Source organism: Cyanistes caeruleus, chromosome 1 (genome assembly GCF_971803275.1).
Source record: "Cyanistes caeruleus chromosome 1, bCyaCae1.hap1.1, whole genome shotgun sequence".
Taxonomy (NCBI): domain Eukaryota; kingdom Metazoa; phylum Chordata; class Aves; order Passeriformes; family Paridae; genus Cyanistes; species Cyanistes caeruleus.
Window position 1 is genome coordinate 61,000,302 of NC_141701.1, and position 15,147 is coordinate 61,015,448.

A 15,147-nucleotide genomic window follows, 5' to 3' on the forward strand; every position below is an offset into this window, starting at 1 on the left:
AAGGAAAAAAAAATCCAGAAATCTAAGCAAAAGCTAAACAAAGGTCCTTGTATCATGAGATACCTGGCTTAAAGGCAGGAGATGGTGGGTAGAACTGATCAGCTCATACAGCAGAAGACAGACATCTCTGGTGACAAAAGTCCACAAGCAGTCACATTATTTAATAGGCATAAGTACTTAGACATGTAAGTTAATCAAGGTTATATATATATATATAAGGCTATATTAGACAAGGCTGTCTTTTTTGTCTCTTGACAAAGCAATTAGGTCATTTTATCTACCTAACAGTGGAAATGATACACTAGCACCTCCCACATTCTGATGTTCTGCAGCTCATCAGGATATACCAGGGCAGGCCTTTTGGCATATCCAAAGTTCAGTTAAGGCCTTGGAAATATGAAAAGCTAAGTGGTTCTTCCCCAATAGCCAAAATAATCACACTGCAACCAAGGATCATAAAGAATTGTTTCCACTGCATGAAACAGAGCTGAGTTTTCCTTCACAAAGCTGAGTTTTCCTTCACCCAGGGCCACAGATATGTAGAACAGCACTCTTTTACCACTTGTGAATCTTCCATTGTGATCAACCAGAAATTGCATTGAGAAAAAAATCTTCACTGATACATAGAGAAGTGTAGAGAAAAGGCTCCCTTGTTTCTTTTGGCTTCTTACTTTTATGACCTGTGCTATCTATGACCTCTCAGCACAGCAAGTTTAGCATCAGCCCAGAGTTTATCTATCAACACAGATCTGTTCAGCTACTGATCAGTATGCATCAGGAGACTTCCACAGAGAAACTGCAGCATCCTTCCCTTAGCTCTAGAGGACCCATTCAAATCCTTCAGCACAGTGCCCAGGAACAGTCTGAGCCCAGAAACACTGCTCTGCTGATAAAACCACACTGGGACAACAGTGTACAGGTGTGTCTTCTAGGCAGCCTTCTCACAGGACTGTTACGAACTCTGCATGCTTTACAGCCAGCCAGCTGCGTAATGACAGCTGCATTGTCTGACTGCCATTTAAAACAGTGCTTACATGTAAAAATACCTGTCAAATACAAGGTAATGGATCACTTACGGAATTACCTATGAGCATGGAAGGTATGTTAAAATACATCCCAAACACTTCCATATTATCATTGCCAGGAAATGGGTATATAAACAACAAAACACATTGAAAGGAGCAAAATCATATGCAAGTACCACACCAGGACTATTGCACCTTTATGGAAGAAAAATATACAACATTTTCTACCAGTGTAGGCATGTACTTGCACTTCTGTAAAACATTTTAAAACACTAAAAAGCCCTGTGCCAATATTTATCTCAGCTTTGGCACAGTTTATTCCTGTTCAGCTTTAATGAAAAATAATTTCTGTCAGATTGAAATGCAACTGCAATAAAGTATAAACTCATGTCCCTGCATCACCTTAATCAAATCAGTTTTGAATTCTACTGCTAATGAGGATCAGCACTCACAGTTTTCATATCAGTTCTGAAAAAGACAGGAAACCATGACTGTCAGAAAATTATGTTGAAATTGCTAAAAAAAAAAAAAAAAGGGGGAAAAAAAAAAAAGACAGAGAGAGAGAAAAAACCAAAAAAATTGAATCTTTGAATACTTCTTCAACCATATACCCATCTCATCATTCAGACCAACTTAGCTCCAGGTAGTACAGGGTCTGAATCTAAGCTCCAAGAGCAAGTAAGAGCTTTTCATCTTCCTTTTCCTCCATCAGGTTACCATGTGTAGCCACTGGTTTGTTAGTGAGTGCTTTTTGTTTTAACTTTCATTATCTCTTTTGAAGGATCAAGTCTTCCCATTTGAAAATGTAGCAAAATACAACAAACATCTGAAAGGAATTACCAGGGATTTGAGGAAAAATATGAAGCCTGTTTTAAGAAAACAACAATTTAAGCTATGCATTGTTAAAAGTAAGCCTGTCAGCTGCTCATTTGCTCCAGAGCTGCAGAGGTTGTCTGAAGCAAAGCACTGCTTTCACATTATAAATGAGAGCACAAATCAGAAGAAACATTCACTAATGAGCAAATGGCATTTACTGACGGCAGCAATTGTAGTGCAGCAACATAATTCTTTTTCCTTTGATTAGGAACCTCACACTACAGCCAACCTGGGGAAAAATTTAGGGGCTGTGTCCTTAAAACAAGCTTGGACTTCTCCCTCTTTCAAGTCCTACACATGTACAAAACAGGGAGCAAGGAAAAGGTAATTTGCTGACCAGATGTGGATGAAGGAATGCTGTAACCCACCCCGGGGTCTGATTCTCAGGAACTACAGATCCTTTCTCGTCTTGCAGCAAGGAAAACAGATTTTTTTTAATCTTCATCCTCAGCGGTAGCTCAACAGGGAAAAGCCAGAATTTTGAGAGCACACTCTAATGTTTCATTTATTCAATTGTGCCTTAAGCACTTTTGTTACCATTTTGATACTTTCCTCTTTTACTTTTGTTTCTAATTGAGGGGTACTTCAATTAGAGGTACTTCAGAAAAGGTACTTCAGCAAACAAAGACCTTACTATTGTTCCATTTTTCCTATCAACCCATTCATAACTACTATACCTGTCTATACATGTATGATTTTTGACTTACTCTCCAAGATGTACTGAGCTGACTTTCCATTGTATACCATTTGCAGTGAATTTAGAGTTTCCTGTTTTTTATTCTGTGTTATTTATTTAATATGAAGTAAGCTAATTTTGGCAAAACTTTCATTTTGTCCACATCTTTTTTAAATAAATATACTGTTCTGGAATATTTTCTACACTTTACTTGCATGAGAATTACTGAATTCAGTTGTTCTATCAGTGTTGCTAACCACAACAATGGGTTACAATAACCTCTCCAAGTTCTCTCCTGATTGCAAACACTTTGGGGAAATGTGCTATTTTTCTTTTTCTTGACTACAGTTATGCATTTAATAATTCTTTAATCAAGCAGTATAGAGGATCTTCATTAGCTACATTTTGCAGTCTCACTGTGCCTCCTCATGCTGTACTAGCAAAGGTTGCAGATGAAATAACTTGGATGGCTAAATAAAGAAAAAGCAGCATTTCATTACAAAGGAAATATCCATAAAGAACTCTATTATAACCCTAAAACATCTCTGAGTAATGTATCTGAAGACGCAGGATTTTACACCATACAGCAAACAAATGTTAAAATGTCCATCTCAGTTCTTTCTAAGCCCCAGATTCCAGAAGATAGCAGGAACCAGTAGGCATGCCTGGATGCTTGATGAGACACCAGCTGAGCTCCCTCATTATTGTCTGGAAAGCAGCAGAATATTTTAAAGGCACTACCTCTTAAGTGAAGAGTCCATTTACAGTTCCATCAAGCAGAATGCAAGTTACCCCCAGGGTTATCTCAAACCTGTGAAAACTTGGAACTCCCACACAATTTATGCCAGAGAGCACTCAGCTTTCATTTATATGGTACTCACCCTGCTCCTTTTCTACAGAAACAGAAACAACTCTTGGCAAGACCCCAGCAGGGAAAGAGTCCCACAAGAATAAGAAATGGCTGTTTGAAGCCACTGGAGATCTCATTTATGGACACTCTACTTCAAGAGAGAAATGCCATAAATTAACTCCCATTGTTTTTTATCTAGACAGTGAAATATTATCTGTCCAACTCTCTATTACAGTGAAATAATTTCCAGACACACTGTTCCAATGAATAAAAAGTTGTAAAACAACCATAACTATTATGCACAAATAAGGCACATAAATAAATTGCACTTCAGTTTCCTTATTTGTACTTCAAGGAATGAGAGGAGACAAAATTTTCCCATAAAGTCAGCAATCTAACTTCCTGATTTATGTATTTGATCACAATCCCATAATCAGCATTTCTCAATCCACAGTTCACAGAATAGAACACATAACAGTAAGTATGCAGATTATATATTAATCACCTTAAACATGGCACCATATGCAAAAAAAAAAAAAAAAAAAAAAAGGAAAAAAGATAATTCTATTTGCAAGAGTAACTGACCCTCAGTCACCACAAAGTCATTGAGTGGCAACTAAAACCACAGAGCCTGACAAATGGGTTTCTCTGCAGCTGTAATAGTACAGAGTTTGGTATGTAAACAGCAGACCACTTTTTCAGGCAAACACAGTAATCTACCTTACATAAGAAGGTACATTTACAACATTTAATACACTTCCACATTTGACAAAAATACTTGCCTCAAAGTCAGTTTTCCAAAAAGTGCTCAAAAAATAAGCACATGCCTCACTAGTTGTTTAAAACCATTTTGAAGTAGCCCTTCCACCCTATTAATGCAGAAAGCAGGCACAGCAAGATTATACCAGAATTTTTTCCAGTTCTACCTCTGATACTGCTAAAGTTTGTTACCTCAGTCCTTATCAAACCATCAATGATTTATATATTTCTTCATGTCCTGGAGAGAACTGTCTATCTGTCCATAGCCTCAAGGAATTACCAGAACTTCACTGTCAAGGAAAAGCTACAACTGGAATTTCAAGCCAAAGAGGGTCATGCTCATGCCATATACTGTATATTCCAAACCAACATTTAAACCATTCACCTTTAACTAGCAATGAACTACTAGTTGCTTATTTAACAGTTATTCCAATAAATCATAAATGAAAAATACTGAAGTTAACTCTTCTAGAAATGTGGCACACTGCATCAAAATGAATTGCCTATCTCAATATATCAAAATAATACCACCTAAAAGATCACCAAAAAAATTAATCCAGTAGATTTGATGCAAAACATTTTCTAAACTACTGTCCTTCCATTTTTCTCCATAAATGTAAGCTCATCAGAGGCCAACTCAGAAAACTCATCTCCTGTCAAGAAGCTGCTCTCTCATTTCTCAGGCAGAAGTGACAGACTGTTCACTCATGTAGCTCCACACCCTTCTTCACCTGTTCCTGTATGACTTATACCCCAAAACCCTGGCACACTTCCATCTCTCAGAACTCTACCTGCCTGGGTTTATTGAAGCTACTTACATCTCAGATCCCATACAGTAAGCACAAGGCAGGCATTTGAGGAGAAGAACAGGGAAATTAAGCTACTACACCACCTTCTGATCCTCAGTTTCACCTGAAACTCACCAGCTGTAGCCATCCCAGTGACCCAAACACCAGCAATGTCTGTTCACTGGCACAGAGACAAATTAGTGCAAATGTGGCCACATTCATACCAGCATCCAAAATGGGGTGGCTGCATTTCAGCTCTCTTTTCAGAACAGTCCTTGGTCTGTGCCAGTTTCAGCGAACACAGACCAAAAGCGCTACAGAAATCATTCTAATAATTACCAGTATAGGTAACCAACTTCCCAGGGCCTCAGAAACCTCCCCATTCTATATGGAAATATTGCTAACATCATTTTCATTCTCAGCACACAGAGCCCACTTAATGGACTCCTACACACCACTTGGGTACTCACTTCAACATTGCAAAAATAAAAATTGAATGTTTTCAAAATTCACTTCTAATAAACAACCAAACAAAAAGGTCTGAAATGCAACACAAAGTAATTACAACTAAACATTACCAATTGATATTATCACAGGGCTGCGCTTTGAACCATGTGAATACACTTACTATTAGTTTTATAGTTTACACACAAAAAAAACCCTATGAGTTCCTTGTGTTTCTAATGATTGTTCAGAGAAAAACTGCAAGTTTTATTATGATCTATAGGTACTCTCAGTGAATCCACCTTAACATAGCTGGTCCCTGACAAACACAGCTCCATACGAGCACTCTCGGATGAGTGTAAAAACAGCCATCCTCTACCCATCAAAGTAGCACGGGAATAAAGGCTGTTGAAGAAATTAAGAACAAGTACCAAACCCTCTGACGCTCCTGAATGCAATTCATTTAAAGCCTGACAATGGATAGGTAGATTCCATAGGAGAAAAGAAATTTATGGAGAGTCCCACCCCAGCACAGAGAACGGGAATGTACCGGAAGAGAAACAGCGCCATCTACTGACAGCAGCGGGGTAATCGTAAATGACAGCTCCCCATGGATTTGGGACTGTTTTCTCTGACCAAGTCACAATCTGTAAGAACAGAAAATGCCCCACAAACCAAGCTGTGGCACAGAAATGTGGAATTTAACAAGTTTTTTTACAGTTTCATTCATTTGAATAACTTGAAAGTTTAATTCTAAGTGTCACAAGAGCTGTAAATTTTGACCAGGCGTTAACCAGTCTCTACCTCCTTCAAGGCTTTACCCTCTGCCATCCATATCCAACCAGATTGCCTGATACTACGTATTTCCAGTGAAGTATATTTGTATCCCCTTGCTACACAACCCATTCCAGTATTGTATCTCTGCTTTCATTAAACTTTGCTAGCACTCAGACCAAACATTCTCATGACATTTAAGGTCTGCACTCTCCCATTCCTTCTCAACAGCCTTTTACACAGCTAACTCTGACTTCTTCCCAGCTTCATCAGTCTAAAATGCCAAATTGTCAGTCATTCCCCATTATCATATTTTTTGCTGTTCTTGAAAATCACTCCAGTCTGTCCATGTCATTATCTAGAAACAAGCCACAAAACTGCATACAACAGTTCAGCTTGGCCTTTCTGATAAAGGATAGAAAATCAGTTTATCCTGTGTGCAACAACAGGTTATGAAGCTCATAAAACCCACCTAAGGTTCATATCTAGAAAACCTACTATTGTTTCCTAAAAAAACTATTTTCTAATGGAGAAGAAATATCAGATTCTTCTGTTCTTGAAAAGTTAATATTTATTATTAGTTATCTCCCCGTCTTTGCAAGTTTACGTAAACAAAGCAACTGGTTTTTGGACACCCCCCTCAGCCAAAAGCATTTCTATCACCTTGTTTCCCTAAGTCTTCAAGGCACCTTAGATTAATCTTTTAGGATAAAACATTTACTGTCATGATGACTGGGGAGGAGGGGGCTGGAGAAAGAGTCTTCCACAAAATACATTTCACCTAAGCCAAAGCTAAAAAAGGTGTCATCTATAAGAATGTATTTTCAATCCCTTACATTTACTTTGTCTATGAAAGAGTCATTTTAATCTATCCAATAATCTGTATTATTTTCAGATGTGCTTTCTAAAGAGAACTAATCAACTTCCCGTTCTTAATACTGATTACTCTCAGTGAAGTGAGAAGAACCTTATCAAATAAAAACAATGCTCTGTCAACAGCAATCTTTCTTTTTCAAGTTTCATCAAAACTTGAAGGCTTCCAGAAAGTAAGGATTGTCAGGGATTATCAATACAAAAAGCTGCACTGCTGTAAGAACATCAGTACATTTTTCTTTCGTTTAGCGATTTCAGACAGACTTCTTGGGTTGATTATCTCCAGTCTTCAAATCCAAAGCAAGTTTAAAACATGTTCCAAATGCCGTAAAATCAAAATACTTCCCTTGTGCCTCTGAAAACGAAGAATTTACTCCTGCTCTGTTCTCAGAATGTAACCTACTTTTGGTAAGAACACAGCCTTCTGTCTGCCACTTGCATCTTCTGCCAAAAAGATCAAATGTCCACAACCCACCTTCAGCTTTATGGTAAGTTTTAGAAAACAGCCACTCCATTACTACAAAAATCTCCCACAATGAAGATCCACTAAGATCTAACAGTAAAATAAGCACCTGAGTCCTTATTACTGACTTTAGTTCTTACAATGACTGTCTTTGAATTGGTTACACTTTGCCACTGAGCTTGCAGTATATAGCAGATAATTTTTAATTTTTAAAAATAAAATCCTATGTCCACCTTGCCAAAACTAGACAGAATTTCACTTTTACAGCAGTAATGCATTACACATATAGGATACAAATTTCACCGCTATTGCTTATGTTACTTCACTTTACCCACATGTTACACAGCTAATACAAACAGGCCTGTATTTGACAGCACATTGTGTTGTGCCCTATTTTAATTAAAATGGTTTCAGATCCAAAAAGCATAAAGAATCGCTTTAAGTATAACTCACATAAGCTTAATTCCTGCTTGTTTATCCAAGGTTTCACAATACTGACCAATGGAGAAACCTATTTTTCCCAGAAGCAGCAAAACAAAACACCTTTGTGAAATCTCAGCAAGTCCTCCACTCACTTAAATGGAACAACAGCTTCACTCCCTGACTTCACAGGCAAACCCACCCTCTTTCAAGCCAGAGTAAAAAAAAACAACAGCATGAAAGATTTTGAAAAAGGCACTTGCCTAGCAACTGTAATTTGGCTATTTAGGTGTGGTAATTGGAGAAAAAGTGAGCTGAAAGAAAGCAGAACATGAGAAAAACTAGTTGGTTGTTTTTCACTATCACCTGTGTCAGGTTGAAGCACTCACAAGGAAAAGCTGCAATTAGTGCAGAACAAGACCACTGATGACGACGTTCTGGGTAGAAGGTGCTCAATACAGTGCAGCCTTACAGCTCTTGTAAGCAGAGGGCTAATGCTGCTTTGCATCCTTAAGGAAAGGACCCAGATACTAAAAGCACTAATATTTGTATTTCAAGATGAAAATTCTTGCCAGACTTCATTAATATACACAAGGACAGGATAGTAACATGGATAGATGAACATGGCACTTAAAAACAGTGGTGGACTTGGCAGTGCTAGATTAATGGTTGGACTCAGTCTTAAAGGCCTTTTCCAACCTAAACAGTAGTATGATTTTCTCAACGTGTACTGCAGAAAATCAGGCAGTGTAAAGACAGAGTCAAAGCAACAGGCCAACCACACCATCAGTTCCTGCACATTATATTGATTTTCTGTGTGCAAACTGACACCAAGTTCACACTTCATGACTGAATATTCCCACCAGGCTTGGCTAGAGCCAAGCGCAGAGCGCGGTACCTCATGTGCAGGATGCCGATGAGGGTGGCGGCGAGGTCGGAGGACATCCTGCCCATGATGCAGCAGCGGCTGAGGCAGGCGAGCAGGCTGGCGGGCAGGCAGGGCAGGAAGTACACGAGCTGCACCAGGCGCCGCTGCGCCTCGGCCGGCAGCAGCACCAGCGTGCCCTCGAGCGGATCTGCGGCACACACAACGCACGGTCAGCACGCGCCCGACACGCCCCGGCCGCGCTGACCAGCTACCTCAGCTACCCACTGACATAAGGACATCATAACTGCCGTGAAAGAGGGGGGAAAAAAGGAGAAAAAAAAAAGGCAATACTAGCCTAGAAAATAGGAGGCTTGGAGAAGAACCATATCACTCTCTACAATTACCTTGAAAGAGGTTGCTGCCAGGTGAGGGTAAGTCAGCCTCTTCTTCCAGGTAACAAGTGACAGGATGAGAGGAAATGGCCTTAAATTGTACCAGGGGAGGTTTGGATTGGATATTAGAAAAAATTTCTTCACTGAAACAGTAGTCAGGCATTGGATCAAGGGAAGTGGTGCTATCAACATCCCCTGAAGTGTTCAAAACACATGTGGCATCTGGGGACTTGGCAGTGCTGGGTTACCACCTGGATCTTAAGAGGTATTTTTTTAATCTAAATGATTCTGTGAATCTCTGACACAGAAAAACTAAAGTTTCCAGTCTATCAGATTTAAGTCCTATGAATTTGAACTAAAGATCTCAATCTTTTTATTCTCTAGTAAATGACACGCACAGTTAATTTGAACGTTTAGGGAACTGAACCAATTTGCAACCCTGCCCCCCCATCCAGTCTTTAGGTTCACCTAGGAAACAACAGCATTTTCCACCTATTGCAACCTGCCTGCCAGGTGAGGGACAAAATTCTTTGTGCTGTAGTGCCAAAGTCTTACCATATATTCGAGATGCAGTGGCTTGTAAACTTTGCAACAATTCCTTGTTTGAACGAGAAGCAGCGGAATGAATGATATCAATGAGCTGATTGGAAAGCTCAGGGTTCCTCAAGCCAAGCAGAGCCAGTTGCTGAGGTAAGCCAGCCAACCAACGAGATAAAACTTTACTTCGACTTCTAAGGAAAGAGAAAAAAATCAGTTGGAGAAAAATAAAAGACAAAACAACAGAAACTCCAAACTCCTCTTCCTGTTCTTGACCAAGTTGTTTTTATTTCTCCTTTCTGGCTCAAACTGAAACAACTGTATGGACTAATCCTATCTTTCATAAGCTACAATTTCTATGTCACCCTGGCTTATCAAATCAAGTATCATTTAGGAACCAAAAGCATTTCATCAGCTTATTACTAAAGTGATGATCACAAGAAAAAAAGCTGCCAAATGCAAATCAAGAAGTTCAATGTAGGTCTTTGAAGAGGTCAACAAAAGTAGCATGATGATGATGCAGATATTTCACTCTTGAAGACCTGTCAATCAAAGACCTTTAAAGGATATTAAATACCCATAACACAAGAGGGAAGAGCCTTGCATAGAGATGATTGATATTGATGCTCAATAGCAGGAAAAGCCTGGAGAACAGACCATTGAAGTGGGTGAGTTGGAGGTGGGGTCAGAAGTCTAAAATCACTTGAAATAGAAATAGTGGATGGGAATAAAACATTTGATCCATCTTCCACAGAAAGAAGCAGATGCTAGAATCAAATGAAGCTAGAAGGAGCCACGATTAAACAAGCAAAAGTAAGCTGGGTCTTGACACAGCTGAACTTTGTCACTCCCTGCCAAAGGATGCTGCAGTTGCTCTTGATTTAGACTGGTCCAAGGAATGATGAGAAAAGTTCATGATACAGACACACCTAAAAAATAAACACATTCCAAAAAAAATCTGGAAAAATGTTCCAATGTTAATTCTGTTCCTCTTAGACTGTTCTTGACAAGCTTCTGAGAAAAAATAAATTAAAAGAATGAGGAGAAGAGTCATAGGAGGGCTGAAGGAGCTACGACGTCAAACTGAATGGAACAATATGAATGTCGTCCAGGAGCTACCCCACTTATTTCTAAAGGAAAGAAATGGAATAGTGCAGTACACAAATATTATGTTGTCTTCAAATGTCTTGTCAGACGTAAGTGTAGTCATACTTTTTTGCAAAGAATTTTTGAGATTTAATTCTTCTGTTACTAAAAATGTCACAGAACCATGTAGAAGACTAGGAGGAACAGCAGCAAAACTACTGCTGTTTGTGATGTCTAAAGATAGAAAGTTAAAGCTTTCCAGATAGTCATATGATCACATGAAACTCAATGAGATGTTCAAGTCTTTCAGGTAAGTACCAAGAACAGTGGTTATGTAACCTCAGGGAAATTAGTCAGTATGAAAAAGATCTCTTTCTCACTCTGTGTGAAAAGAGGAGGAAAATGGGATATTCCCAAGTGTTTTTCCATGTCTTTCATGTACTCTACACTTTTTATAATGTTCAGAGCATAGCATTAGATTATTTCTGGCTGTAAATCTAAGTACATGTACTCAGGCATTACCAAAACAATGTAACAAAGCAAAGAAGCTATAGAAGGGAACGATTTTCCCAAAACTTTACTGTGTTAGCGGATGCCAGGACTTCTGAGAGATCTAAGGTTTGACTTTTTTAGTGGCAGAAATAGATCACATGCCCCGGCAAGTCAGCTGTGTCCTGGGCTGCATCAAAAGCAGTGTGGGCAGAAGGTGAAGGGAGGGGATTCTGCTCCTCTACTCGGCTGTGGTGAGAGCCCACCTGGACTCTGGGTCCCCAGAAATAGGAAGGACAGGAGCTATTGGAGCAAGTCCAAGGAAATTATGTTGATCATCAGAGGTCTGTAGCACCGGGCTGAGAGAGCTGCTGTTGCTAAGCCTGGAGAAGAGAAGGTCTTCCCAAAGCCTCAGAGCTGCTTTACAGTACCTGAAGGGTTCCTAAACGTTCCCAAACAAGCAGGATTAACAGATACACATCGACACGTGATTTGGATTTAAGGTTTTTTACATCCTGGAACTAGATGACTTGGCTGAAAAATACATTCTAGAAAAGTTGAGATTTGGAGACAATCTGGACAATCTGATTAATGAAAAATTATTGCAGCAGCATTACATAGAGAGAATAATCTCTTACTGATTACATCTGAAGCAAGTCAGATATCTAAAAGCTGCCTGTGATCTAATAAATCCCACAATGAACCAGAAGCCCAGAAGGACAAGAAAACTTCCTTAAACCCAGTCTCTTTAGAACCACACCCCCAAAACAAAAGAGTATTTTTCTTGAAAGTAAGTCAGAAAGGCGACATGGCCACTATAAGAACACCAAAGGCACCAAGTGACAAGCTCATGACCTCAGGCTGAAGTGATGGCAATGCTCCATGGCTACAGCTGCACTATCCTGATGTGCCCACTGACTGCCACACAGTCAGTACAATAAGCTTGTAGCAGTGTACTTCAAGCTAAAATTTATGTCATTGATATCTGTTTAGTACTTAGGCTAAGACAGATGACTAAGCTGATACATCTCCATCTCACAGAGCACATGAACTTTCTAGTTCCAGTGAAAACAGATTCAGAATGAAGTTCTATGACATCTACATATAAATGCATTGTTCTCACTCCTGAAACCAATACATTGTTTTGAAATGAAAAAGAATATGATTTTGTTTTGTTTTTTTTTACCTGATTCTTTGTGTCCTCAAATCTTCTTTTTGGTAAACTCTGCTAAAAAATTTCAAAAGCAATGTACGAACTGGAAAGAGCAGATTCCTTTGCTGGTATAGTGTATATACTGCTCTTATCAAGGGTTCTGTTGCTACTGGAAAAAAAATAAAAAAAACAGAAATAATACTTCTTAATCTTCTGATTTTATACATACACACACACAGAGAACTGTGATCTTTATCTACAACTGTTTATACTGAACTCCAGAGGGAAGTATCAAAATGTTTTGAAGTAACTTCTGGACTGACTTCTAAACCATTGAAACAAAACTTTCTTGTGCAGCTTGTGAAAAGAACAGACAAAAGAATAGAGACAACATGCAAGTGAAAACTTCAGAACTTCCTGAAGACAGGCTGCAAGGTAGCTGAGAACCAAAAAATTCTTGCTTTTCACAGCTATCTTCCAATCCTTCTCCCCTACTGCAGTAACCTCAGACCAATGTTCTCTACTCATTTACTTCTTTCACCAAAACCTCACTGAGACAGTGCCTTCAGTTCTCTCTGTACTATCCCTTTCTCCCCACCACACATGCTAACCTCACCAGCAGCTCTCCCTGTCTCTGAACCAGCTGGCTCCAAGTTACACTTGCTAATTAAACAGAAAAGAAATACCTCAAGAAGCTGCTGGTGAGACACTGCAAGAACTGCTAACTCCCCTGCAACCTTTCCCTCTCTGAAGCTCTCATCAACCATATGTTATCACCAGACTTAAAACAACATTTGAAAGCTTTACCACAGTGACCAAATTGGCTAAAATTAGCCAGCAAACACAGAATTTACTGTAAAAGACTGAAAAAGAGACCAAACATTTTCTCTGGAAACCAGACTAAACCACTGGATGGAAAAATTACCAAAGCATGGAAAAATACCTGAATTCAGGGAAGACAAGCCTGGAAAGAATAGGAAAGCATCTTAAAACTTAAGCAATACATGAGAGGTATGAGACCAGTTTGTCACCACAGAAGAGTTTGTGGTCCCAAGGAATTCAATCCAATCAAGGCACCCTTAAGTAGCAGCAATCACTTCATAATCTTCATAAACCAAAGCTGAGAAACGTCTTTTCGTCCAGGTACACAGATCAGTCTTAGTAAGTTATGTGGCAAAACCAGATAAAATACTGTGTTCCAGAGAACAGAGCAACTTCTGCCCACAGAGACAGACAAGAATGTTCCTTTCTAAAAATGATCCAGTCAGGGGCCAGTCTTGGTCTGTAAAACTCTTACTCGACTTCAAGTTACCATATAAGTATAAAAGTCACCTGAAATGACATGGTCACATGGCAAGCATGAAGCAGGAGCCATTTAGAAGTTGAACTCTAGCATATTTTTCAACAGAAAAATAAAATCCATTCTAATACTTCATGTAACTAAGATAAATATTACAAAATTATTTTCAATGTATCAGGAGTATCAGCTTACTCAATTCACATATTCTTCAGGTGAAGATTCACCTTGGACAGCATTTTTTAAACAGAATAATGGCTTATTCTTAAATGAATAACAATTACATCTTTATGTAGTTTATAGCTAATTGATGAACTGCTAACTGAAAAAAATATAAAAATAAATAAATATTCTAAGTGAGTAGAATTCTCACTTCCTAGTAATTCTGTGGCATGTTAATTAAAACAGGTCCTATTATTTGAATTGTTTCATGTGAACAGGACAAGTTTATAAATGAAAGCAGTTTTAAAAGGTCTTAAAAAGTAATACTTTAAAAGGCCCATTATACAGATGTCCAAAACACAGCTGAAGAACTCATGAGGTTTTAAAATACTTCAGTTTTAACTGGCACATGTCAAGCCTCCTTCTGAAGTGACTGAGTGTGGTCTCTTTTGTTGCATAAAGAAAATTTATCAAAAACACAACTAGCAGGCAAGCTATTGTTGAAGTCATACCTGAGAAACAGAAGAAAGGAGCAGACCTCCTAATTAGAGAGGTCCCAAGTTTGATCTTAAGCTTAAGGAACTAAATCTTCAGACAACACAGCTACAAGCTCTTCTACACATTCACAGAAAAAGGGGGATATGTGCATTTCACCCCAGCATAAATCCCTACTCAAAACAGGCAATCCAGAAAAATGGAACCATGCTTGTGCAGCATAACACACAGGAGGTTTACTATGGCTTTATTTAATCTCTTTTTCATTAGCTCTTTTGGTTTTTCTATGTAAACTTCCCCTCTTTTGATTTCCATTGTGCTCTACACATTTTTTATTACTGTAATGGCTAATTTTTCACTTTGCTTTCTCTTCTAAAAAACACATACCCTTCCAGGCTTTAGTCTCAATGTCAAATACGTTTTCAAGAAATCAAGAATTAATTTTTTTGTATGCACCATCTTTTGCAGTCCTATCTGACAAAACACAGTTCAAAATCTCTAGGGTGTTATCAGAAAAAGCAATCAAGGATAGAAAGTTTTTCTTCCATAGAATCACATAATGATTGAAGTGGGAATGAATGACTCTGAGCTCATTTGAAACAGGATCAGCTAGATCTGGCTGCTCACAACTCTGTCCAGATGGCTTCTGACTATCTCCAAGGATGGGACTCCACTATCACTACGGGCAACCTGTGCCACTGCTTGGTCATCTTTAGAGTG

The 15,147-nt window shown here is 38.8% G+C and overlaps 1 protein-coding gene across 8 annotated transcripts in view; it reads right to left on the reverse strand.

Moving 5' to 3' along the window:
- The window catches only part of TEX10 (testis expressed 10), a 54,898-nt gene that overhangs the window by 24,045 nt on the left and 15,706 nt on the right, over positions 1–15,147 (reverse strand). For 4 of the 8 annotated variants that reach the window (XM_086895178.1, XM_086895152.1, XM_086895159.1 and 1 more), the window contains exons 8-10: positions 12,507–12,642; positions 9,764–9,939; positions 8,847–9,024 (exon numbers count right to left, since the gene is read on the reverse strand). In XM_086895178.1, the coding sequence (XP_086751304.1) occupies positions 8,847–9,024; positions 9,764–9,939; positions 12,507–12,642 (490 nt within the window). The remainder of the gene's footprint in view (positions 1–8,846; positions 9,025–9,763; positions 9,940–12,506; positions 12,643–15,147) is intronic. The other 4 variants (XM_086895187.1, XM_086895207.1, XM_086895200.1 and 1 more) reach the window with 1 other exon arrangement.